At 38.0% G+C, this 27,561-nt stretch overlaps 1 protein-coding gene across 4 annotated transcripts in view; it reads left to right on the forward strand.

Annotated features, from left to right (window-relative positions):
* The window catches only part of LOC128686225 (uncharacterized), an 82,471-nt gene that overhangs the window by 16,709 nt on the left and 38,201 nt on the right, over window positions 1-27,561 (forward strand). For all 4 annotated transcript variants that reach the window (XM_053773064.2, XM_070083200.1, XM_053773063.2 and 1 more), the window contains 10 exons: window positions 373-520; window positions 1,452-1,574; window positions 2,086-2,159; window positions 8,475-8,555; window positions 9,340-9,679; window positions 10,958-11,172; window positions 16,156-16,266; window positions 20,219-20,371; window positions 22,968-23,115; window positions 23,645-23,764. In XM_053773064.2, the coding sequence (XP_053629039.2) occupies window positions 373-520; window positions 1,452-1,574; window positions 2,086-2,159; window positions 8,475-8,555; window positions 9,340-9,679; window positions 10,958-11,172; window positions 16,156-16,266; window positions 20,219-20,371; window positions 22,968-23,115; window positions 23,645-23,764 (1,513 nt within the window). The remainder of the gene's footprint in view (window positions 1-372; window positions 521-1,451; window positions 1,575-2,085; window positions 2,160-8,474; window positions 8,556-9,339; window positions 9,680-10,957; window positions 11,173-16,155; window positions 16,267-20,218; window positions 20,372-22,967; window positions 23,116-23,644; window positions 23,765-27,561) is intronic.

Here is a 27,561-nt window from a genome sequence, read left to right on the forward strand (position 1 = left end):
AAGTAGAGTGCCTGTACTTTGAAGCATGGGTGGAGAAGCTTCAGTGTGGAGGTTCATTTAAACTGTAGTGTCTGCATACTTCTGGCAAGACAGCCAGAGAATGACTGATGGTGAAAATTTCCTTTTTATTTTTTAGGGGGGTCACCTAGCTTTCCAAGAAAGGAAGACCCAAAGAGTATGGCCAGTTTGGTTAAAAAAAATTGTAGTGTGTAATGCGTACCTTCCCTTCAAGAGTGAGAGGATGCCTTTAAAGTGCTCTTGATCAATAATAATAATAATTAAGTCACCCAACCTAGGTAGAAGACAGCCAATGTATATTAAAAATAATAATAATACTGATAATGATAATAATGATGATGTGTTACCTTGCAGGCAGGAGTTATGGTACAAAAGGGCAAGGACAAAACATTGCACCTTCTTCAGATCAAAAAGTACTTGGAGACCGGTGCATACTTATCATCTGTTCTTAGTAATGAGAAAAAAGGCATTCGAGTTGCAGCAAAAGCATTCAGAATTGAAGGTCAGTGGTATTGTGGTGTTTTGTTTACCAGGAAATAAGAACATATCTCTTGTAACATGTATATGAATTCTTGTGAGCAGTTTCAAGACTTTCTATCCTCATGGATCAACCTGGAGCTATTTTTTTGTTGATTTTCTCTTCATCCAGGTTGTTGCTATTGGTAGTCCACTGGCTAAGAAAGTCATCACAATCTGGTTAATCCAACATTTTGCAGAAGTAGTGATACAGTTTCTTTTTGAATTCTTCTATATCTCTCATGGCAATATTTCTGATATCTGCTGGTGGTATTTAAGAGAGTTTTGGACTGTGGATGGTGACACAGAGTTCTCCTATTGTGACAATGGTGCCTATGTTTTTCACTGGGGTTTATTTTACATATTCTCCCATATCTTTCACTTCAGTAAATTATAGCAATGTGTAGGTTTGGGACCTTCTGATGCGAATCTTTGCCAAATGAAAATTTGCTCAGTGACTGGATTACCAGCGCTATAGACAGGGCTGTGGAATTGGCACATAAAACCTTCGACTCCAACTCCTTTATTTGTGGCACTTCCGACTCTGGCTCAACTCTTGTATATTGACATAGGGAAAAAAATTTAACTTTTTTTAACACTTCGGCCATCTCCCACCGAGGCAGGGTGACCTGAAAAAGATGAAACACTTTCATCGTCACTCACTCCATCACTGTCTTGCCAGAGGTGTGCCTACACTACAGTTCACAAATTGCAACATATCTCCACCTCTCCTTCAAAGTACAGACACTGTACTTTCCATCTCCAGGACTCAACTCTGGCTAACCAGTTCCCTGAATTCCATTAAATTTACTCCTTTGGCATCATGTACTTGTTTTAAACTAATTTAGCATTAGATAATTAATTTCAGAATTATTTTACTTACAAAAAGAGGACTATATTTCTTATTTTTTTTGCAGATAAACAGATGTTCTATGTTGGTAAAGATAATAGTGAGAAGAGAATTGTGCTGTTCACCAAAGAAGACAAACAAAAGGCCTTTGAGGAATGCCATATATTAAAGAAATCTGGGGAACATTTTGGTAAGCTGCAAAAATTATACATTTTTTTTTTTTCATAGTTTGTAGATCTGATAGCTTCAATTATGTTGAGGATTCTGCTTGCAGAAAATGCATTTTGGGATACTGCATAACACAGTAGATTTTCAAAGGATGTATTTTATATGTGACTATTTTTTATGTAGGCAGTCAGTTGTGTGAACCTGACCCTCTATGAGTGGTAACACAACATTAGCACTTTCTGTTAAGATCTTTCATTTGCTGAACAAATTCTTACCCTTATGTATTAGATTTATTAAAGCAGATTTTTGATAAACAGCCCTCCTGCCCAAAATGTCTTGCATAATAAAGGGAATTCTATAGTTTATATATGTCAGTCACCCTAATTCTGTAATATACTGTACTCCACTTTATAGAAATAAAGTTTGTTTGTTTGTCTCCTTAAATGTGGGTTGCCTTCATCAGGAAGATGGAAAGTAAATGCTGAATAAATTTTTCAGAATTTTCATGACTGATACTTGCATGGGTATTTCAGACTGTACTCTCACTGTGTACAATTTGGCTGAGAAATACTACTGGACAAGTATGGCAGAGGATATTGTTGGTATGGTAAGCAAAATTGGTATTCAAAATACTACCATTCACCCATTTTCCTACTGAATAATACCTCAGTAGTTGTCATGAATGTTTGCAAGACTATACCTGCCTGGCTGTACTTCTGGGGTTAAGTTTCTGCTCCTACCCCTCCCTTCCCCTCCATCTTAGTCTTCAGTCAAATGGTGCAATTGCTTCCTAGAGCTTTGGTTCTTTTTTTTTTTTTAACACGCCAGCCGTTTCCCACTGAGGCAGGGTGACCCTTTACAAAATATTACCCTGCTCACACTCCAAGAGCTCGTCAGGTAACAAAAACCATTTGTCCCCATTCACTCCTATCTAACATGCTCATGTATGCTTGCTGGAAGTCCAAGCCCTTCACCCACAAAACCTTTACCCTCCCCCAACCCCGCTTTCCTTCCCTTACAGATTTATACGCTCTCCAAGCCATTCTACTTAGTTTCATTCCCTCTAAATAACCAAACCACCTCAACATACCCTCTTCAGCTCTCTGACTAATACTTTTAGTACTCCACACCTCCTCCTAATTTCCACACTACGAATTCTCTGCATAATATATACACCACGTATTGCTCTTAACTCTTAAACTCTCCAAACATAGATCTACGTTTTTTCAAAATTTGAAAGTATGTAAAAAAATGTAGATCTTCTCTTTTTTTTTTTTGCATTTGAAAACGTGTAAAAAAAACTTGATCTACTTTTTTTTTTTATATATTTGAAAATGTGCGTGGATGTACTGCGGATGACAAGAAACAGATGATTGCTGATGTTACGAATGAAAAGAAGTTGGATGTCCTGGCCCTAAGTGAAACAAAGCTGAAGGGGGTAGGGAAGTTTCGGTGGGGAGAAATAAATGGGATTAAATCTGGAGTATCTGAGAGAATTAGAGCTAAGGAAGGGGTAGCAATAATGTTGAAGGATCAGTTATGGAAGGAGAAAAGAGAATATGAATGTGTAAATTCAAGGATTATGTGGATTAAAGTAAAGGTTGGATGTGAAAAGTGGGTCATAATAAGTGTGTATACACCTGGAGAAGAGAGGAATGTAGAGGAGAGAGAGATTTTGGGAGATGTTAAGTGAATGTATAGGAACCTTTGAACCAAGTGAGAGAGTAATTGTGGTAGAGGACCTGAATGCTAAAGTAGGAAAAACTTTTAGAGAGGGTGTGGTAGGTAAGTTTGGGGTGCCAGGTGTAAATGATAATGGGAGCCCTTTGATTGAACTTTATATAGAAAGGGGTTTAGTTATAGGTAATACATATTTTAAGAAAAAGAGGATAAATAAGTATACAAGATATGATGTAGGGCAAAATGACAGTAATTTGTTGGATTATGTATTGGTAGATAGAAGACTGTTGAGTAGACTTCAGGATGTACATGTTTATAGAGGGGCAACAGATATATCAGATCACTTTTTAGTTGTAGCTACACTGAGAGTAAAAGGTAGATGGGATACAAGGAGAATAGAAGCATCAGGGAAGAGAGAGGTGAAGGTTTATAAACTAAAAGAGGAGGCAGTTAGGGTAAGATATAAACAGCTATTGGAGGATACATGGGCTAATGAGAGCATAGGCAATGGGGTCGAAGAGGTATGGGGTAGGTTTAAAAATGTAGTGTTAGAGTGTTCAGCAGAAGTTTGTGGTTACAGGAAAGTGGGTGCGGGAGGGAACAGGAGCGATTGGTGGAATGATAATGTAAAGAGAGTAGTAAGGGAGAAAAAGTTAGCATATGAGAAGTTTTTATAAAGTAGAAGTGATGCAAGGAGGGAAGAGTATATGGAGAAAATGAGAGAGGTTAAGAGAGTGGTGAAGAAATGTAAAAAGAGAGCAAATGAGAGAGTGGGTGAGATGTTATCAACAAATTTTGTTGGAAATAAGAAAAAGTTTTGGAGTGAGATTAGTAAGTTAAGGAAGCCTAGAGAACAAATGGATTTGTCAGTTAAAAATAGGAGAGGAGAGTTATTAAATGGAGAGTTAGACGTATTGGGAAGATGGAGGGAATATTTTGAGGAATTGTTAAATGTTGATGAAGATAGGGAAGCTGTGATTTCGTGTATAGGGCAAGGAGGAATAACATCTTGTAGGAGTGAGGAAGAGCCAGTTGTGAGTGTGGGGGAAGTTCGTGAGGCAGTAGGTAAAATGAAAGGGGGTAAGGCAGCCGGGATTGATGGGATAAAGATAGAAATGTTAAAAGCAGGTGGGGATATAGTTTTGGAGTGGTTGGTGCAATTATTTAATAAATGTATGGAAGAGGGTAAGGTACCTAGGGATTGGCAGAGAGCATGCATAGTTCCTTTGTATAAAGGCAAAGGGGACAAAAGAGAGTGCAAAAATTATAAGGGGATTAGTCTGTTGAGTATACCTGGTAAAGTGTATGGTAGAGTTATTATTGAAAGAATTAAGAGTAAGACGGAGAATAGGACAGCAGATGAACAAGGAGGCTTTAGGGAAGGTAGGGGGTGTGTGGACCAGGTGTTTACAGTGAAACATATAAGTGAACAGTATTTACATAAGGCTAAAGAGGTCTTTGTGGCATTTATGGATTTGGAAAAGGCATATGACAGGGTGGATAGGGGGGCAATGTGGCAGATGTTGCAGGTGTATGGTGTAGGAGGCAGGTTACTGAAAGCAGTGAAGAGTTTTTACAAGGATAGTGAGGCTCAAGTTAGAGTATGTAGGAAAGAGGGAAATTATTTCCCAGTAAAAGTAGGCCTTAGACAAGGATGTGTGATGTCACCATGGTTGTTTAATATATTTATAGATGGGGTTGTAAGAGAAGTAAATGCGAGGGTCTTGGCAAGAGGCGTGGAGTTAAAAGATAAAGAATCACACATAAAGTGGGAGTTGTCACAGTTGCTCTTTGCTGATGACACTGTGCTCTTGGGAGATTCTGAAGAGAAGTTGCAGAGATTGGTGGATGAATTTGGTAGGGTGTGCAAAAGAAGAAAATTAAAAGTGAATACAGGAAAGAGTAAGGTTATGAGGATAACAAAAAGATTAGGTGATGAAAGATTGGATATCAGATTGGAGGGAGAGAGTATGGAGGAGGTGAATGTATTCAGATATTTGGGAGTGGACGTGTCAGCGGATGGGTCTATGAAAGATGAGGTGAATCATAGAATTGATGAGGGAAAAAGGGTGAGTGGTGCACTTAGGAGTCTGTGGAGACAAAGAACTTTGTCCTTGGAGGCAAAGAGGGGAATGTATGAGAGTATAGTTTTACCAACGCTCTTATATGGGTGTGAAGCATGGGTGATGAATGTTGCAGCGAGGAGAAGGCTGGAGGCAGTGGAGATGTCATGTCTGAGGGCAGTGTGTGGTGTGAATATAATGCAGAGAATTCGTAGTTTGGAAGTTAGGAGGAGGTGCGGGATTACCAAAACTGTTGTCCAGAAGGCTGAGGAAGGGTTGTCGAGGTGGTTCGGATATGTAGAGAGAATGGAGCGAAACAGAGTGACTTCAAAAGTGTATCAGTCTGTAGCAGAAGGAAGGCGGGGTAGGGGTCGGCCTAGGAAAGGTTGGAGGGAGGGGTTAAAGGAGGTTTTGTGTGCGAGGGGCTTGGACTTCCAGCAGGCATGCGTGAGCGTGTTTGATAGGAGTGAATGGAGACAAATGGTTTTTAATACTTGACATGCTGTTGGAGTGTGAGCAAAGTAACATTTATGAAGGATTCAGGGAAACCGGCAGGCCGGACTTGAGTCCTGGAGATGGGAAGTACAGTGCCTGCACTCTGAAGGAGGGGTGTTAATGTTGCAATTTAAAAGCTGTAGTGTAAAACACCCTTCTGGCAAGACAGTGATGGAGTGAATGATGGTGAAAGTTTTTCTTTTTTGGGCCACCCTGCTTTGGTGAGAATCGGCCGATTTTTTTTTTTTTTTTTTTTTTTTTTTCAACAAGTCGGCCGTCTCCCACCGAGGCAGGGTGACCCAAAAAAGAAAGAAAATCCCCAAAAAGAAAATACTTTCATCATCATTCAACACTTTCACCACACTCGCACATTATCACTGTTTTTGCAGAGGTGCTCAGAATACAACAGTTTAGAAGCATACACATATAAAGATACACAACATATCCCTCCAAACTGCCAATATCCCAAACCCCTCCTTTAAAGTGCAGGCATTGTACTTCCCATTTCCAGGACTCAAGTCCGACTATATGAAAATAATAATCGGCCGATGTGTTAATAATAAAAAAAAAAAAAATGAAAATATGTAAAAAAACGTAGATCTACTTTTGGAGCACTACGCATGTGAACGTAAATCTGTTTGGACAGTTTAAGGGTTAAACAGGACATCTCCACTGCCTTCAGCTGCCTCTTCACTGCATCATTTACAACCCATGCTTCACACCCATATAAGAGTGTTGTTACTACTATACTCTCGTACATTCCCTTCTTTGCCTCCATGGAAAATGTTTTTTTGTCTCCACAGATACCTCAACACACCACTCACCTTTTTTCCTTCATTAATTCTATGGTTAACCTCATCTTTCATAAACCCATCTGCTGACAAGTCAACTCCCAAATATCTGAAAACATTCACTTCTACCATACTCCCCCCTTCCAATGTGATATCCAATTTTTCTTTATCTAATTCATTTGATACCCTCATCACCTTACTCTTATCTATGTTCACTTTCAACTTTCTACATTTTCCTGGTATAATATTTTCTTTCAAATCTTCACATGCCAGTCACTTCCATTACTACTACTATCTTTCCTAATGTTTAACATTTCCCTGCTATCTTTACATTGCAAATGTTCTTCTTGGCACCTCTTTGACTTAATATGATGCTTTATTGTTCTGGTGGTCACCTAAAAGATGTCATGCATAAAATAATTATGTTACTTATCAATTTTTGCAAGAACACAACAGTTGTCAGGCGACATATTATTCGCCTTGTGCATGTCCAAATTATTTATCATGGGAGATATCCACAACCAACAGGTTTTAGATTGTTAGGTAAGACACATATGCAACAGTTAGGTATCTTTATTATGAAACGTTTCGCCTACACAGTAGGCTTCTTCAGTCGAGTACAGAAAAGTTGATAGAAGCAGAAGATACTTGAAGACGATGTAATCAGTCCATCACCCTTAAAGTTTTGAGGTGGTCAGTCCCTCAGTCTGGAGAAGAGCATTGTTCCATAGTATGAAACAATATGGAGATGAAGTGACAGGATGGAGCTTATATAGCGCCAAGAGGTGAGACGTAGGCCACTAGGAGAGGTAAGAACTCAGATGTTGACAGGTCAGGTCCCTCTCAAATCCAGCCGCTCTCACTAGTGGAAGTTGTCGAAGTTGATTGCAGGTCTGTACCATGATACCCTTGTGTTGCAGTGTCTGACAGATTGAACATTAAAATGGTATAAAATACCGACAGGTTGTTAGGTAAGACACATATGCAACAGTTAGGTATCTTTATTATGAAACGTTTCGCCTACACAGTAGGCTTCTTCAGTCGAGCTATATAAGCTCCATCCTGTCACTTCATCTCCATATTGTTTCATACTATGGAACAATGCTCTTCTCCAGACTGAGGGACTGACCACCTCAAAACTTTAAGGGTGATGGACTGATTACATCGTCTTCAAGTATCTTCTGCTTCTATCAACTTTTCTGTACTCGACTGAAGAAGCCTACTGTGTAGGCGAAACGTTTCATAATAAAGATACCTAACTGTTGCATATGTGTCTTACCTAACAACCTGTCGGTATTTTATACCATTTTAATGTTCAATCTGTCAGACACTGCAACACAAGGGTATCATGGTACAGACCTGCAATCAACTTCGACAACTTCCACTAGTGAGAGCGGCTGGATTTGAGAGGGACCTGACCTGTCAACATCTGAGTTCTTACCTCTCCTAGTGGCCTACGTCTCACCTCTTGGCGCTATATAAGCTCCATCCTGTCACTTCATCTCCATATTGTTTCATACTATGGAACAATGCTCTTCTCCAGACTGAGGGACTGACCACCTCAAAACTTTAAGGGTGATGGACTGATTACATCGTCTTCAAGTATCTTCTGCTTCTATCAACTTTTCTGTACTCGACTGAAGAAGCCTACTGTGTAGGCGAAACGTTTCATAATAAAGATATCTAACTGTTGCATATGTGTCTTACCTAACAACCTGTCGGTATTTTATACCATTTTAATGTTCAGGTTTTAGATAAGAGTACACGTATATATATTTTTCAAAATAATGCTTACAGATTGCTGCTAATATTTACTAACATTCAGAAACATTATTTCAATATCCAAAGTCAGAAGTGTTGTTTAATTAGTATTACAGAAATTTTAACTTACAGGTTGTTGTCTGTGATGTATGCAAATTAAATAAAAGGAGTCCCTGTAGAGAATATAAATCTGATCTCAAACAGCAAAATCAGGTAAGATATTTTCATAAGAAGTGATTAATTTAAATTTAACATTTACTGCACTCGCATCTGTTTCTATCTTTCATCACCTCGGATTCCTTAGCACACTGATTACTTTCCCCCTCATTTATTCTATGAGTTACCTGATGTTTTATAGATCCATATGTCAACTCATCAACTCCCAAGTATCTAATTCACATCCTCCATACTCCTTTCAGTTTGGCCTCCAGTATTAATTAACCTAGAATTACTACTTACTATCATCACCTTGCTCTTCTTTTTAAACTTCTTTTACATACCTTTCCAGTTTCTTTAACCAACATCTGCAGCTTCAGAGGGTCATATGAACTGTGATGTCAGCACATTTCTAGTAAGATAGTGATTGAATGAAAGACTATAAATGTGTTTCCTTTTTTTTGGGGCTCCCTACCTCAGTGTGAAAAAAAAAAAATATTGTGACAAATATCCTTCTTCAGATCTTATCAGCAACAGTTCCTCTTTTTTCTTAAATACAGGAGGGCCCTGCACCTACTTTCGGTGTTCCACGTTTTTGTTGGCTTTCAGGTGAGCCAGTGTTCCACCTGCCAGTGATAGTCATCAGTGGGTGGAATGTAATGAACAATTTCTCAGTGTGATGCCAACAAAAATATGGAATAAGGTGCTGTATATGAGGGGGAAGGGAGGGGCCTTCTGTACTGTTTACAAAAATATTTTACAAATTCTGTGTCCTAGGAGGAGAATTTTAAGTCTCTAAATTTTTAATAATAAAATTTAACAGAGCTTGCTTCTTCGACAGATTGTTAAACATCATAAAGCATATCACTTGAAGAGAGAGAGCACATCACTCCTCATAGAAAAGGATTCCTTGGATTCAAAAATTAAGTTTATTGCCAAGCCCAAGAGTGCATCCTCCACCAAGGTTGACGACTACTTAACAAGTGATGCCGATCACAAAATACGTAAAGAGTCCACAGTTACCAAAATAGATAACTTCAAAGTTCATAATAATTATCCCAGAGGAGTAATGAAAGTTGTGGACTCATATGAACAAGTCATCAACCTTATCAAGGCAGAAGAAAAAGTAACAGGGATGCATTTTGTAGGACACCGAAAGGAAGGAATTTTTGATATAATAGGTAATAAAGACAGTGTCTAAAGTTATACATATTTTTTAACTCATTTCTTCCCCTAAGTAGAGCAACCCAGAGAAGATAATATTCACCATTATTCACTCTTTGGTTGTCTTCCCAGACTGGCATTGATGTCACGGTCCATTGTTAACCCAGCAAACTGAAACCTTCCCATGCCACTTTCAGAGAGGAAGCTCTGTACTTCCTAGCTTCTGAGGCTCAAATATAACTTATTTAATATAATGGATCACTCTCCTCTTCTTGCATCAATTTGTTACACTTCTATATTTAAATTAGTACTTCATTCACAACCATATTTTACAAATTTCTTGGACCTCAACTTTCTCTTCCCCTGCACCATCTTCCATATTATCATGCTCAATTCCATTCCCTCTACATTACCCAGTTCTTTATTGGGGGTGTCTTGATGTTAGTGAAGGACTCTTCATCTACCTGTTAGTCCAAACAGGATATTTCTTCCTCCCTTTCATCATCTGCACATAACAGTTTCCATGAATATTCAGTCTCTGACATCTCTCTTTTCTTCTTTATCATCTCATCTTGTTTGCTGTTTTCTGAAACTTGTTCTTCTTTTCTGCAAAAAATTTGTTGACATTACCTAACTTGTTCTTATTTCTTATGAACTCCTCTACTCCTTTTTAACTTCTCTTTTCTTTTTATATATAGTCTGTATGCTTAGTATATTAGGTAGTAGGTTGGTAGACAGCAACCGCCCAGGGAGGTACTACCGTCCTGCCAAGTGAGTGTAAAACGAAAGCCTGTAATTGTTTTACATGATGGTAGGATTGCTGGTGTCCTTTTTTCTGTCTCATAAACATGCAAGATTTCAGGTACGCCTTGCTACTTCTACTTACACTTAGGTCACACTACACATATATGTACAAGCATATATATACACACCCCTCTGGGTTTTCTTCTATTTTCTTTCTAGATCTCCATGGGGAAGTGGAACAGAATTCTACCTCCGTAAGCCATGCGTGTTGTAAGAGGCGACTAAAATGCCGGGAGCAAGGGGCTAGTAACCCCTTCTCCCGTATAAATTACTAAATTTGAAAAGAGAAACTTTTGTTTTTCTTTTTGGGCCACCCTGCCTTGGTGGGATACGGCCGGTTTGTTGAAAAAAAAAAGTTAGTATATTGTATTAAATTCATATTATCAACAGTATTAATAATAACTGTTTTTATGCAAATAAATTATTAAACAAAAACATAGGTGCTCACTAACATAGCATTATGAGTTTTCATATGTCGTTTGTTTATTTAGGCTCGGATATGAAGGCCTTTGCTGGAGAAGGAAGAAAACATATTAGATATTCAGTGAGCATTGGAACAAAAGGGAGAGGCTATGACCCAGTGCCAGTAGAATACACAGGAGTGCCATTCATTGAGGCAGGAACCTATGTCATGGAATGCCAGATGGGCAGTGATAGCGGAATATGGAATAAGAGGAGATATGCTGCAAATAGGGATAAGATGGAGGTGAGTAAAAATTTGCTAGTTGCACTGTAGGGCTTTTACCCTTGTAAGAATATTTATGACCATTGCGAGGCTTTGCCTAGGGACCAGGACCAAGACCTTGCTCGACACAATTAACTCACTTTTTGACTGTCTTCCTAGACAATTCTTTGACTACCTTAGACTTTCTGCAGTGCCTTCTGTACTACAGAAAGTTTGTTTAGGTTTGCTTATCATAAGTGTAATGAAGTTATTTGATGCCATACTAAAGCATCTATACATAGCATGAAGAATTCTTTCTTGAGAACAGAAGCAATCCTTCAGTGAATAATAATATGTAAAGTCTTGTGAAAGAGGCACATGATAGCTGCCCAGTGAGAGTTAGAGAGAAGTTGAATGGAGTGTTTGGGGTGATAGGAGATGACATCTGCTGTTCAGAATTTTTTTTTTTTTTTTTTTTAACAAGTCGGCCGTCTCCCATCGAGGCAGGGTGACCCAAAAAGAAAAAAAATCCCCAAAAAGAAAATACTTTCATCATCATTCAACACTTTCACCTCTCTCACACATAATCACTGTTTTTGCAGAGGTGCTCAGGACACAACAGTTTAGAAGCATATACAGTGGACCCCCGCATAACGATTACCTCCGAATGCGACCAATTATGTAAGTGTATTTATGTAAGTGCGTTTGTACGTGTATGTTTGGGGGTCTGAAATGGACTAATCTACTTCACAATATTTCTTATGGGAACAAATTCGGTCAGTACTGGCACCTGAACATACTTCTGGAGTGAAAAAATATCGTTAACCGGGGGTCCATTGTACGTATAAAGATACACAACATATCCCTCCAAACTGCTAATATTCTGAACCCCTCCTTTAGAGTGCAGGCATTGTACTTCCCACATCCAGGACTCAAGTCCGGCTGTATAAAAATAACCGGTGTCACTGAATCCCTTCACTAAATATTACCCTGCTCACACTCCAACAGATCGTCAGGTCCCAAATACCATCCGTCTCCATTCACTCCTATCGAGCACCCTCATGCACACCTGCTGGAAGTCCAAGCCCCTCGCCCACAAAACCTCCCTTACCCCTTCCTTCCAACCTTTTCGAGGACGACCCCTACCCCGCCTTCCTTCCTTTACAGATTTATACGCTCTCCATGTCATTCTACTTTGATCCATTCTCTCTAAATGACCAAACCACCTCAACAACCCCTCTTCAGCCCTCTGACTAATACTTTTATTAACTCCACACCTCCTAATTTCTACACTCAAAATTTTCTGCATAATATTTACACCACACATTGCCCTTAGACAAGACATCTCCACCGCCTCCTCGCTGCTGCATTCACAACCCAAGCTTCACACCCATACAAGAGTGCTGGTACTACTATACTTTCATACATTCCCTTCTTTGCCTCCATAGATAACATTTTTTGTCTCCACATATACCTCAACACACCACTCACTTTTTTTCCCTCATTAGTTCTTTGATTAACCTCATCCTTCATAAATCCATCTGCCAACACGTCAACTCCCAAGTATCTGAAAATATTCACTTCTTCCATACTACTCCTCCCCAATTTGATATCAAATTTTTCTTTATCTAAATCATTTGATACCCTCATCACCTTCCACTTTTCTGTGTTCACTTTCAACTTTCTACCTTTACACACACTCCCAAACTCATCCACTAACCTTTGCAATTTTTCTTTAGAATCTCCCATAAGCACAGTATTATCAGCAAAAAGTAACTGTGTCAATTCCCATTTTGTATTTGATTCCCCATAATTTAATCCTACCCCTCTCCCGAACACCCTAGCATTTACTTCTTTTACATCCCCATCATATCCTGTTCTTCTTCACTCCTAAAAGATGGTATACCTCTCTGGCCAGTGCATGATATTACCGCTTCCCTTTCTTCGTCAACATTTAAAAGTTCCTCAAAATATTCTCGCCATCTACCCAAAACCTCCATCTCCCCATCTACTAACTCCCCTACTCTGTTTTTAACTGACAAATCCATTCGTTCTTTAGGCTTTCTTAACTTGTTTAACTCCAAAATTTTTTCTTATTTTCATTAAAATTTCTTGACAGTGCCTCTCCCACTCTATCATCTGCTCTCTTTTTGCACTCTCTCACCACTCTCTTCACCTTTCTTTTACTCTCCATATACTCTACTCTTACAACAATTCTACTTTGTAAAAACCTCTAATAAGCTAACTTTTTCTCTTTTATCACACCCTTTACTTCATCATTCCACCAATCACTCCTCTTTCCTCCTGCACCCACCCTCCTATAACCACAAACTTCTGCCCCACATTCTAATACTGCATTTCTAAAACTATTCCAACCCTCTTCAATCCCCCCACTACTCATACTTGCACCAGCCCACCTTTCTGCCAATAGTTGCTTATATCTCACCTTAACTTCCTCCTCCCTTAGTTTATACACTTTCACCTCCCTCTTGCTTGTTGTTGCCATTTTCCTCTTTTCCCATCTACCTCTTACTCTAACTGTAGCTACAACTAAATAATGATCCGATATATCAGTTGCCCCTCTATAAACGTGTACATCCTGGAGCCTACCCGTCAACCTTTTATCCACCAATACATAATCTAACAAACTACTTTCATTCCGTGCTATATCATAATTTGTATATTTATTTCTCCTCTTCATAAAATATGTATTACTTATTACCAAACCTCTTTCTACACATAGGTCAATTAAAAGCTCCCCATTTTCATTTACCCCTGGCACCCCAAATTTACCTACTACCTCCCCAACATTTTTGCCAACTTTAACATTGAAATCCCCAACCATCAATACTCTCACACTTGGTTCAAAACTCCCCACGCATTCACTCAACATTTCCCAAAATCTCTCTCTCTCCTCTAGACTTCTTTCTTCTCCAGGTTCAGATATGCTTACTATAACCCACTTTTCACATCCAACCTTTATTTTACTCCACATAATCCTTGAATTTATACATTTATAGTCCCTCTTTTCCTGCCATAACTTATCCTTCAACATTATTGCTACTCCTTCTTTAGCTCTAACTCTATTTGAAACCCCTGACCTAATCCCATTTATTCCTCTCCACTGAAACTCTCCTACCCCCTTCAGCTTTATTTCACTTAAAGCCAGGACATCCAGCTTCTTCTCATTCATAACATCCACAATCATCTCTTTCTTATCATTTGCACAACATCTGTGCACATTCAGACTTCCCACTTTGACAATTTTCTTCTTATTCTTTTTAGTAATTATTACAGGAAAAGGGGTTACTAGCCCATTGTTCCTAGCATTTTAGTTGACTTTTACAACACGCATGGCTTACGGAGGAAAGATTCTTATTCCGCTTCCCCATGGATATAAAAGGAAAAGTAATAAGACCAAGAACTATTAAGATAAAATCAAAGAAAACTCAGATAAGTGTGTATAAATAAACATGTACATGTATGTGTAGTGTGACCTAAGTGTAAGGAGAAGTAGCAAGATGTACCTGTTCAGAAATGTAACCATTAATTTTCCTGAAGGTTTAGAAACCATAACTACTCTGTTATGATGGAGATTTTCAAAGCAGGTGGGAATACAATTTTGGAGTTGTTAGTGTATTTGTTCAGTATACAGTATGCATGAAATAAGGGAAGATACTTAAGGATTAGCAGAGAGCATGCAAATTTCTTTATATAAGGGGAGAAGAGAACAAAAGATAATGTAAGAATTATAGGGAAATAAGCCTGTTAAGTATACGTACCAGATAAAATGTATGGTAGAATTATTACTGTAAGAGTTAGCAGTAAGACAGAAAGTCAGATTGCAGAGGAACAGAACTTAGAAAGGGTTGGGGATGTGTAGACTTAAGTGTTTACCTTGAAAGATGTAAGTAAACATTTAGATAAAAATAAGGAATTCTTTGTTGCATTTATGGATAGGGGTCACTATAGCAAATGTTGCAAATATTTTGAATAAGAAATAGGCTATAAAAACAAGTTTTTTTATATGGAAAAAGTTATGGTATGAAAAAGAGAAAATGACTAATTTCCAGTAAAAGTAGGTCTTAGACAGTAATGTGTGGTGTCTTTCACAACCCCATTTATAGATGGGGTTGTAAAAGAATTGAATGCTAAGGTGCTGGTAATCGAAAGATGATTAATACGAAGGGGGAATTGTCACAGTTACTCTTTGCCAGTGACAGTATTTTGGGGGAGAATCCAAAGAAAGGTTGCAGATGTAAGTTGAGGAGTTTGGGAGGGTGTATGAAAGAAGAAAATTTAAAGTGAACTTAGAAAAAGAAAGATGAGGGTACCAAAAAGGTTAAGTAATAAAGTACAGTACTGGATATCACGCTGGAGGGAGGGAATATATAGAAGTGAATGTATTTAGATATATGACTCCTGTACCTCCTTCCTTCCACAGTTTTATAACACTTGTGGTCATCCTATTATGTTCCATCACCTCTAAATGCCCAAACCCACTTGAGCAACACCTCCTCAGCCCTCTGAATTATATCTTTGGTAACCTCCCACTAAGTCTTCTAATTTCTATTCTCTGAAATCTCAGACATGGTATCTCCACTGCCCCCAGCATCCTTCTGGCTGTAGTGTTTAAAACTCATGCCTCACACCCATAAAGAAGTGTTAGTACTACTATACTCTGGTACATTTCCCATCTTCCTCCATAGATATACCTTTCTTTGCACAGATGCCTAACACACCACCTACTTTTTTTCTTCCATCATCTGTTTTATGGTTCATTTCAACTTTCATGATTGGTTCACTCTTAGATATCCTCCTTACTCCCTTCCCCCAATCTAATATCCAATCTTTCATTGCCTATGTATCTTGTTGCTCTCATCACCTTGCTCTTTTTTTTCACTTTTAATTCCCTTCTCTTTCTTACCCTCCCTAATACCTCCACCAAGATGATGTGATTAATAAATTGCTATTATAATGCTAGTTATAATGATGCTCATTACCACCTTTCTGTTTTTATTATAGGAGAAAAGCCACGTTAGAATCAGGAGAAGGACACTGGCCCACAGAACCAAGAAAATGGGTTGTCCAGCAAAAATACACATTAAAAGAATTCTAAGAATGCCAGACTTTAAGGTTAGTGTAGTGAATGTGATGAACAGCTTATACTAGTTTAACACTTTTAAGTGATAATTATAACAATTATGTTGCTGCTGGTGCTGCTGCTGTTGTCCCCACCACAACCACTGCTGCTGTTGATGCTGCTGTTATACTACTACAGGTCCACATTCCTTTATCCGAAATTCTGAAATTCGAAAAGTTCCGAAAACTGAAATTTTTCTGTGGAGTGTGGAATGTTAGTCATTTCTACATAACTCCACCACTGCCACTTGTTTCTCAGCACTTGTAGTGTTCACACATACATCTGCTGTTCTCTGATATTTTGTTTTTGCTTTTTATTTTGTGACTGTGTTTAATTACTGTGAAAATGTCAGAAAGAGCTTCAGATACCCTATGGGTAACAGTGAGAAAAAAAAAAAAGGAAGCATCTGACGTTATCAGTAACGCAGAAAGTAGAGTTACTGCAGAAGCTTGATCGTAGTGTGTCAGTGCGGCATCTTACTGAAGAATATGGTGTTGGAACTACCACTGTTTATGATTTAAAGAAACAGAAAGACAAATTACAGTGAAAATAATGACCAAAAACTAATGAAAAATAGGAAAACACTACATAGGGCAAAAACGAAGATCTTGACTGTGTTACAGGAAGCTGACAATGATGCACCTGTTGTGGATTCTTTTGAGTGATGGGGAAATTGCTGAAATGGTGTTAAATACAAATAAGCAAGATAATAGTGGTGATGATGATGATGATGATGACATTGTGAACACTGGTGAAAAAGTCCCCATAGATGATATGGTGAAAATGTGTGATCAGTTAATTGCTGGCCTTAAACATTTATCAGTGAGCAAGAGATTATGGCAATTTACTCAGTTAAAGAGAGATTGCTTAGACAGAAACCTATGTAATAAGACAGATGACACTTCAAGAAGTCTTTAAAAGCACTGTCTGACAATCGTCTTCAGAATCATGTTCCTGGTCTATAATTATCCCATTATTTCATTTGTCAATATATACTACCGTAGTAGTATTTGTAGTCTTTATTTATCCCACTTAGTGTGAGTATTCATATGTTTTTGCTGCAGTGTTAATGTTTGATTATGTGGTGCTGCCCTAGACCCCACCTTCAATCTGAAATTCAAAAAATTCTGAAATTCAAAACACTACTGGCCCCCAAGGGTTTCAGATAAAGGAATGTGGACCTGTACTATTATACTACTACTACTACTAAAGTAATAATAATGTATTATGAATACTGTACTGTAGTTAAGTTTTTTGTCTATGATAATTGACAGTAATTATAATTAAAATATGTATTAATATATTGTACAGTATCATTTTATTTCATCCATGATCATTTTACATATCTGTCTATCCATTATGCAGTACATAATTATTTGTAGATAGTTATTCTGAGCCTAGGTTGGTAGACAGCAACCGCCCAGGGAGGTACTACTGTCCTGCCAAGTGAGTGTAAAACGAAAGCCTATACAGGAAGGCCCCACTTATATGGCTGGTTAGGTTCCAGGCTACCGCCGTAAAGTGGAACACCCTTTTTTTCCACTTACAAATGCATACAAACACTAGATAACAAGTTTACACTAACATATATTAAGTTAGCAATAGAACCAGGCATAAAAAAAAATAAAAAAGTACAATACACACATAGTGCACTCATTACTTACCTTAAAATATTTATAGTCTTAATCTAGGGTGAGACAAGTAGTATTTATTGTAAGAAATCAAGTGTGGTATGTATGGTAGTCAGCCAGGCTACCATACCAGGCCACCCCACCCACACATACAATTCTATGATATTTAAGCATCCCAGAGCGATAAAATGTATATACAGTTCACTCATTACTTACCTTAAAATATAGGGTGAGATGAGTAGTATTTATTGTAAAAAATCAAGTGTGGTATGTATGGTAGTCAGCCGGGCTACCATACCAGGCCAACCCACCTACACATAATATTCTATTACATTTAAGCATCCCAGAGCGATAAAATGTATATACAGTTCACTCATTACTTACCTTAAAATATTTGTAGTCTTAATGTAGGGTCAGGAGTAAGTAAATGAGATAAAACGAATAAATGAGAGAGAGAAAGAATGAGTGCATGAGAGAGGACAGGCGCAGAGTTATGTAAACAAACCAGGCGAAGGTAAGTTTTGTAAACGAAGTGTACACGTCTGGTTTGTGTACAAGTTACATTGTGTACAGGTTGTCTCTACATTGATACGGTAGAATAAATAAAGAAGAACACTCCCATTCTCATGTAACATCATTTTGAGAAGAAATGATGCTCTGAGTGAAGGCAATGGAAATAAGTCACTCTGACTTTTTTGGGTTATCCTAGGTTCTCTACACATATGTTATTATGTATGATAATCTATGTAACTGTATTTGTGTATACCTGAATAAACTTACATACATACGAAAGGAATAATTTTCTACAGTTACCCCCAGTAACACATTTTCTCTTATGTTAGATTAGAGAAAATGTTATTCTTGGCATCACTTGTACAAGTTATCTGGCTACCACATCTCATATTTATGTTTATTTATTCTATTGTAGGGTGTATTTATCATCTTTTTATGTTATGTATCGTGTTTATTATATAATTTTGAAAAAAATATCATGGATGGATTAATGAAAATGTGTATATTAACGTAATATACAACATTTAATGAGACTCGGTGATTATTATTATTATTATTAGCATTTCTAATATGGCGTCACTTGTGCAAGTCGTCTGCTACCACATCTCATATTTATGTTTATTTATTCTATTGTGGGGTGTATTTATCATCTTTTTATGTTATGTATCGTGTTTATTATATAATTTTGAAAAAATATCATAGATGGATTAATGAAAATGTGTATTTAACGTAATATACGACATTTAAATGAGACTCGATGATTATTATTATCATTACTAATATGATGTCTGGAGACATAAGACACTCTTACTGATTTTAATGTGTACCTGCACGCCAGCACAGTATGTAAGTTTATTTAAGTACAGGTATACATAAGTATAATTATCAGAGTATATATAAAATATGAAATAACTTTTAAAAACATTTGAAATTTTGGAGTTTCCAGACAAAATGGAGAGACTTAGTGCTTACTGAGCTCACGAAGAATGTAAACAAACAAGGTGGGGCGCGGTGACCGTATTAGAAAGTCAGGTGGGGGGAGCCGTATAGCGAGTTTTGGTCATAATTTGAAATGACCGTATTAGCGGAACGCCGTAAAGTGAAACGCCGTAAAGCGGGGCCCTGCTGTAATTGTTTTACGTGATGGTAGGATTGCTGGTGTCCTTTTTTCTGTCTCATAAACATGCAAGATTTCAGGTATGTCTTGCTACTTCTACTTACACTTAGGTCACACTACACATACATGTACAAGCATATATATACACACGCCCCTCTGGGTTTTCTGCTATTTTCTTTCTAGTTCTTGTTCTTGTTTATTTCCTCTTATCTCCATGGGGAAGTGGAACAGAATTCTTCCTCTGTAAGCCATGCGTGTTGTAAGAGGCGACTAAAATGCCGGGAGCAAGGGTCTAGTAACCCCTTCTCCTGTATAAATTACTAAATTTAAAAAAGAGAAACTTTTGTTTTTCTTTTTGGGCCACCCTGCCTTGGTGGGATATGGCCGGTTTGTTGAAAAAAGAAAAAAAGTTATTCTGAGATATTTTCTGTAGCATATATGTACCTTTTAGCTTAAATCGCCATGAAAGTTATACCAAAAATGTCATAAAAATTGCTAAACCTTACTTGTAAATTATAAATAAATAATAAATATAAAATGCTCTAATATAAAAGATGCTGTAGATTTTGTTTATGCATCACAAGTCACCCTGCCTCAGTGGGAGACAGCCAGCGTCTTAAAAAAAAAATCACGTTTCTAGAAAAATTGGCCAGGGAATCACTGCTAATTTTTATTTTTCTTCAGATCAAGAGTAACACAAAAGCTGAGAAAGAGAAGAATCGGGAGAGAATTATTAAAGCATTGAAAGACGATGTTGAAAATGTTAGTTTCCAGACACTGTACTACATATTACTGCCAGAGGTGGAGAGCCATGAGTTCCACGTTGTCGACATTGTGGTTTGTGTCTCTGTTTCAGTTTTGTGTGTCTGTGTGTGTGCGTGTGTGTAATTACTGAAGGCAGGTAGGGATGTTGGTTTTTGGAGAGTTGTCTGAATTGTAATGTCTCCAAACTTCTGGTAAGACATCTATTTATTCATGGAATGATGAATGCAATTCCTTCTTCAGTTCACCCTACCTTGGAGGAAAAATGGCCAATGTGTGAAAAATAGAATACTTGTGATTACTAAACATTTCTTATTTGTACTTAAAGAAGTAAAGCTAGTCTCATGGTGAATGTGTTTCTTTTTCAGGTCACCCTACCTCAGTAGGGGACATCCTGTGTGTTAATTAAAAAAATATACTTTGTTTACATTTTTATTAGCTTTTTTTTTTTTTTTTTTTTTAACAAGTTGGCCATCTCTCACCAAGGCAGGGTGACCCAAAAACAAAGAAAATCTCCAAAAAGAAAATACTTTCATCATCATTCAACACTTTCACCTCTCTCACATATAATCACTGTTTTTGCAGAGGTGCTCAGAATACAACAGTTTAGAAGCATATATGTATAAAGATACACAACATATCCCTCCAAACTGCCAATATCCCAAACCCCTCTTTTAAAGTGCAGGCATTGTACTTCCCATTTCCAGGACTCAAGTCCGACTATATAAAAAATAACCAGTTTCCCTGAATCCCTTCTCTAAATATTACCCTGCTCACACTCCAACAGCTCGTCAGGTCCCAAATACCATTCGTCTCCATTCACTCCTATCTAACACGCTCACGCACGCTTGCTGGAAGTCCAAGTCCCTCGCCCACAAAACCTTTACCCCCTCCCTCCAACCTTTTCGAGGACAACCCCTACCCCGCCTTCCTTCCCCTACAGATTTATATGCTCTCCATGTCATTCTACTTTGATCCTTCTCTCTAAATGACCAAACCACCTCAACAACCCCTCTTCAGCCCTCTGACTAATACTTTTATTAACTCCACACCTCCTAATTTCCACACTCCGAATTTTCTGCATAGTATTTACACCACACATTGTGCTTAAACAGGACATCTCCACTGCCTCCAACCGCCTCCTCGCTGCAGCATTTACAACCCAAGCTTCACACCCATATGAAAGTGTTGGTACTACTATACTTTCATACATTCCCTTCTTTGCCTCCATAGATAACGTTTTTTGTCTCCACATATACCTCAATGCACCACTCGCCTTTTTTTTCTTCATCAGTTCTATGATTAACCTCATCCTTCATAAATCCATCCGCTGACATGTCAGCTCCCAAATATCTGAAAACATTCACTTCTTCCATACTCCTTCTCCCCAATTTGATATTCAATTTTTCTTTATCTAAATTATTTGATACCCTCATCACCTTACTCTTTTCTATGTTTACTTTCAACTTTCTACCTTTACACACACTCCCAAACTTGTCCACTAACCTTTGCAATTTTTCTTTAGAATCTCCCATAAACACAGTATCATCAGCAAAAAGTAACTGTTAATTCCCATTTTGTATTTGATTCCCCATAATTTAATCCCACCCCTTTCTCGAACACCCTAGCATTTACTTCTTTTACAACCCCGTCTATAAATATATTAAATAACCATGGTGACATTACACATCCCTGTCTAAGACCTACTTTTACCGGGAAGTAATCTCCTTCTCTTCTACACACCCTAACCTGAGCCTCACTATCCTCATAAAAACTCTTTATAGCATTTAGTAACTTAACACCTACTCCATATACTTGTAACATCTGCCACATTGCTCCCCTATTGACTCTATCATATGCCTTTTCTAAATCCATAAATGCAATAAAAACTTCCCTACCTTTATCTAAATACTGTTCACATATATGCTTCAATGTAAACACTTGATCTACACATCCCCTACCCACTCTAAAACCTCCTTGCTCATCCGCAATCCTACATTCTGTCTTACCTCTAATTCTTTCAATAATAACCCTACCGTACACTTCCTGGTATACTCAGTAAACTTATTCCTCTATAATTTTTACAATCTCTTTTGTTCCCCTTACCTTTATATAAAGGGACTATACATGCTCTCTGCCAATCCCTAGGTACCTTCCTCTCTTTCATACATTTATTAAACAAAAATACCAACCACTCCAACACTATATTCCCCCTTGCTTTTAGCATTTCTGTCATGATCCCATCAGTTCCTGCTGCTTTACCCCCTTTCATTCTATGTAATGCCTCACACACCTCCCCCACACTCACATCCTGCTCTTCTTCACTCCTAAAAGATGGCAGACCTCACTGGCCAGTGCATGAAATTACCGCCTCCCTTTCCTATCTGTCACATTGCAGTCATGTAACAACACTGTTAGTAGAGATGACTTTTTTCATTGCCTTTTATAAACCTCTTATTTGTAATTGATAACTGTGTCCTCTTGTTCTCCTTATTGTTAATTGCAAAACTTCTTTCCTTAATGGTTATTATATGTGGAATTTCAGTACTTATTTTAGGATAGCGAGTTGAAAATATAATTACTGTAATGAATCTTATGTATCAGTGGGCAGATGTATATAATAAGAGGTGTAAAGGAAGTGTTGGTGTTTAATGAATATGTTTATTAACAGGGTGGTGTGAGGGTGAAGACGGGTGAGGCAGGACTATTACACCTCCAGCAGATCAGACACTACCTTCACGCTGGAACACACTTACCATCTGTTCAGAAGAAAAATAAAAATGCCATACGAACATCTTCTAAAGAATTTACAATTGAAGGTATGCCTCTTAACACTGAGGAATTTTTTAAAAATTGCCATGATTCTCTCTCTCTCTCTTGTGTTTATATCAAAATATATTAGGATGAGACAGTTTTTAAAAAAATGGTTATATGAAGTTATCTAAGAGCTAATTCCTTCAAAGGGGGTTCTTGATGCTGTTGAAGGATTCTTGTTCCAAGCAATTTGAGTTACCCTCCCCTTATTTGGAACAAATCTGATTGCCTTCCATTTCCCAAGTGCTTGTTACTCTTCCCATTCTGACAGATCTTCCCAGACAATCACTCTTTGCACCCTTTTCCTAAGGTACTCCTTGATCCACCGGATAAAAAATTGTCAAGAAACTATAGATACTGAATGCCTTTTTTGAGAAAAATTGCATATTTTTTACCATTATTTTTTACTGTACTGTATTAAACTTAGTACTGAATAATACTACTCATGTTCATAGTGTGGTGAGGCAGGCTTATTGACTGTGCCCAGATACAGTATCAAAATTATGTTTTAATTTGGCTTTAATGGTATTTTAGGCACAACAATGTACTACACTGGCAAAGACAGAACTGAGAAGAGAATAGTTCCACACTCAGAAACAGAAAGAGATGATGCCTTTCAAAAGTGCCACATACTGGAGTCTGGCCAACATTATGGTGAGCTCTGTGTAGTTTTTAAGGTACAGTGGAACCTCTACTTGTGAGCGCATCCACGTGCGAGTTTTTCCAAATACGAGCAGTCGATGGGTTGATTTTTTACTTCCATACGCGAGTAAAATTTCCATAAGTGAGCAGACCTCAAGGGAGGTTCCTTGATGCTGGTGAGGGGCTCTTGCTCTTGATCTAGGGAATTGTATCTCATTTGTTTGTTGGACTATCTTATTGAAACTTGGGCAATGTATGATGGAAAGATACTTCTTAACGTACACCAAAATTGAAAGAAATCGGACCATAAATAACAGAGTTCACTTCTCAGCCATTAGCTGTCCCTTAGCGGTATATTTTTGTTTGGTTTTTATGGTTGTATTCTCATTTTTTGGTCTCATTTGATAGAATGGAAGATATATTACAGAAATAGATATGATTTTGATTACTTTCACGACGAAAAGTACCTTGAAATTGAGCTCAACGAGGGAGAAATGCTCGTTTGCTTGACTATGTCCATTCCAATATGCAGTCGTGAATGGGTTGACATTATTTACACAATTATTGCAATAAGGCATAACAGTAAATCTTATATTTTTTGTGTGAATAAAAATTACGAATTATTTATATTGTAATAACAGTAATAATAATAATATGTATAATAATATGTATAATAATAATAGTATAATAATATATTACAATAATAATAATAATAATCTAATATGTATAATAATAATACATATGTAATAATGTACTACATAATAATAATTATAATAATAGATGGCTTCAATAGGCCGTCACTAGATGGCAGTGTTTACCACAACAAAGAGGGAGCGGTTGTGGCTGTGTGAGGGAAAAGTTCAATAGATAGTAGCACTATAGTAACGATAGTTTCATTACCGGCTACTAGTTAAGGTAGGGTAAGTCACGCTCCCGCCTTTCTTCCCCCTTCCCGAAAGTGATAGTTTCATTGCCGGCTACTAGTTAAGGTAGGGCAAGTCACGCTCCCGTTTTTCCCGCCTTTTCTCCCCCACCCCTAAAGTGATAGTTTGATTGCCGGCTGCTTGTTAACGTAGGGTCAGTCTAGCTCCCGCTATCCCTTCCCCTCCCTCTTCCACCCCCCCCCTCGAAAGGTGACGTGTGGGGCTCTGGTCAAACAGTAAATCACTTGACTCACAGCTCCCAACACTACTGTAAGTACATGCCTGCCTTGTATTCTAGTGGATTTATTGGTTAAAAGCTTCACTTTTGACCAATAATAAACTTAGTCTTTTCAGTCTTGCTCTGGGTTGACTGTTGTAATAATCACCACGTCTTTTGAATATTGTACACTACCATGGAGAGTGATTATTTAAGCAGTGGGTAACCTGTCTATGTTTCCAGCTTGGATGTCAGAGAGGGTCACCTGGCAATCAACGAGCAGAACAGGAGAAGGACTAACGTCCAGAGACTTCTCCATTTTGTATTGAAGTACCTGTGCACCTGTATGAAATTGCAGGACATAACCTCACATCATTGCAGCAGTAAAGAACCTGCTTTCCTGTCATCGGGATATTATACTCACGGCAATAATCTGTGAAGATCTAGCCAGTGGTGGTCACCAACACCTGCGACCCTCCCCCCATCATCAGCAACGGCTACGATTTCAACAACAGTGTCACCAACACCAGACACCCACGTTTTATATACATTTAAATTAGCGTTGAATTCAGTTATCATTTATATTTTTCATTTTTCATTTTCTTTAATGTAGGATTAATATTTCATATTTAAGTGTTTTACATTTTATATTTTCTATATAATAAAGTGTTTATGTTTGTCTGTTATTATTTCTTTTTCTATTCACTAATTTTCCTGACGAGGAGCCAGCCTGAGTAATACTGACTGAAGTTGTTACAGGGCTGAGTAAGCTTTCACAAGTGGCGACCTTGCCAGGATCAACTCTACTGAATCAAGATTCAACTCCATCTCGAATCTACCATTGGAACTTCAACGCCGCATACCACAGACGGTTACCACCAGCCATGAGTAATCATTCTCTATGGTAGGACTACAGTACAGGTATTTGAAAGATTTGGTGATTATTATAGTCTTAATTTATTGTAAGTCAAGTCAGGCAGGATATATTTAATTCTGCCACCTAATTGTGTGTAAGCTTGAAACACTTTGGAGGATTAGACTCTAGGGACCCGAGATTTTCCAGTGACAACTTGTTTCATTGAGCTCTTCATTTTATCAAGGGAACTGTCATAGGACACTCTTGATTTGTTGGTGAGAAGATTGGATGGTCAAGGGACCCCATTCTACTTACTGTTTGCTCGGAGCCGGCATAGAACCCTTCGTTTTCGTTAATACATATTGTTTAATTGAAGCAGGGATCGAGCCCTCTGGTTTATTTACAGTTTGAGCGGAGCAGGAATTGAACCCTCCGTTTTCTTTAATACCCGTTTCATTTCCCCTGATAGTTTAAGTTATTCTTGCAAGTATGGATGAATACCAGTTTTGGATGAATGCTGGAAGTAAGTTAGGAATAACAGGGAAAAATTTAGAATCTTTCATTAGTGCTAAGATCCAGGAAAGACTTGAAAGAGAGAGAATTGAGAGAGAAGAAAGACAGAAAGCGAAAGAGAAGAAGAAAAGGAGAGAGAGAGAATAGAAAGAGAAGAGAATAAGGAGAGAGAGAGAGAGAATCGAAAGAGAAGAGAAAAAGGAGAAAGAGAACCTTGAAAGACAGGAGAAAAAGGAGAGAGAGAGAATTGAGAGAGAAATCCGAGAAAGACAGTTAGAGAGCGAGAAGACCAAAAAGAGCGTGATAGACTTGATCGTGAGGAAAGAGCTAGGAAACGTGAGGAACAAGCTAAGATACGTGAGGAACAGGTTAAATTAAGAGAACTTGAGGAAAGAGAAAAGGATCGCGAGCTCGAAAAATCTCGCCTTGAATTAGAGAATAAAAAGTTAACTTTTACACAACAACAATTAGAGGAAGGAGTAATGGAACAACGTGCAGTCAGTGCACATATTCCAACACCTAATTTACCTCCCTTCACAGAGGGGGAAGACATAACTTCATACATTATCAGGTTTGAAAATACCGCTACCCTCTGTGAATGGCCTGCTGACACCTGGGCTACCAGGTTAGGAATGTTATTTTCTGGTACTGCTTTGAATATCTATGCAACTTTGTCGCAGGATATCATATGTAATTATAACCTACTAAAGAAGGCAATCCTTAAAGCATATCAAAAAACCACTAATTCTTACAGGAAAGATTTCAGGTATGCCACCTTACAGCCTGGCCAGAACTTTCAACAGTTACAGGTAACACTCTTTCGTTTGTTCGACTTTTGGATAGAGAGTTCAGGAATTGATCACAGTTATGAATCTCTTCGAGACTTCATGGTTGCTGACCAGTTCCTGACAGCTCTTCCTCACCAGATACGAACATTCATTAGAGAACGTAACCTGATTAAAGCTGAGGAAGTTGCTGAGGCTGCTGACCTGTATGCTGAGGCTCACAATTCCTATAAAGACCTAAAGGGATCGAACCCTAAGGGCAAGGGCTCATCAGACCTTAAGAAATCAAAGCCTCTAGTGGAAAGTAAAGTGACTTCTTTTATTCCTGTTTGTCATTTGTGTGGTGTTAAGGGACATAAACGTCCAGATTGTCCTTCTAAGAAGGTCCAAAAAGTTGGAAGATGTTTTAAAGACTGTAATGACCAAGCACCCTTCTGTTCAGGAACAGTTAATGGACTTAATGTATCTACCATTTTACGAGACACTGGATGCACATGTATAGTCATTTCTGATAA

The sequence above is a fragment of the Cherax quadricarinatus genome, chromosome 9 (genome assembly GCF_038502225.1).
Source record: "Cherax quadricarinatus isolate ZL_2023a chromosome 9, ASM3850222v1, whole genome shotgun sequence".
NCBI lineage: Eukaryota > Metazoa > Arthropoda > Malacostraca > Decapoda > Parastacidae > Cherax > Cherax quadricarinatus.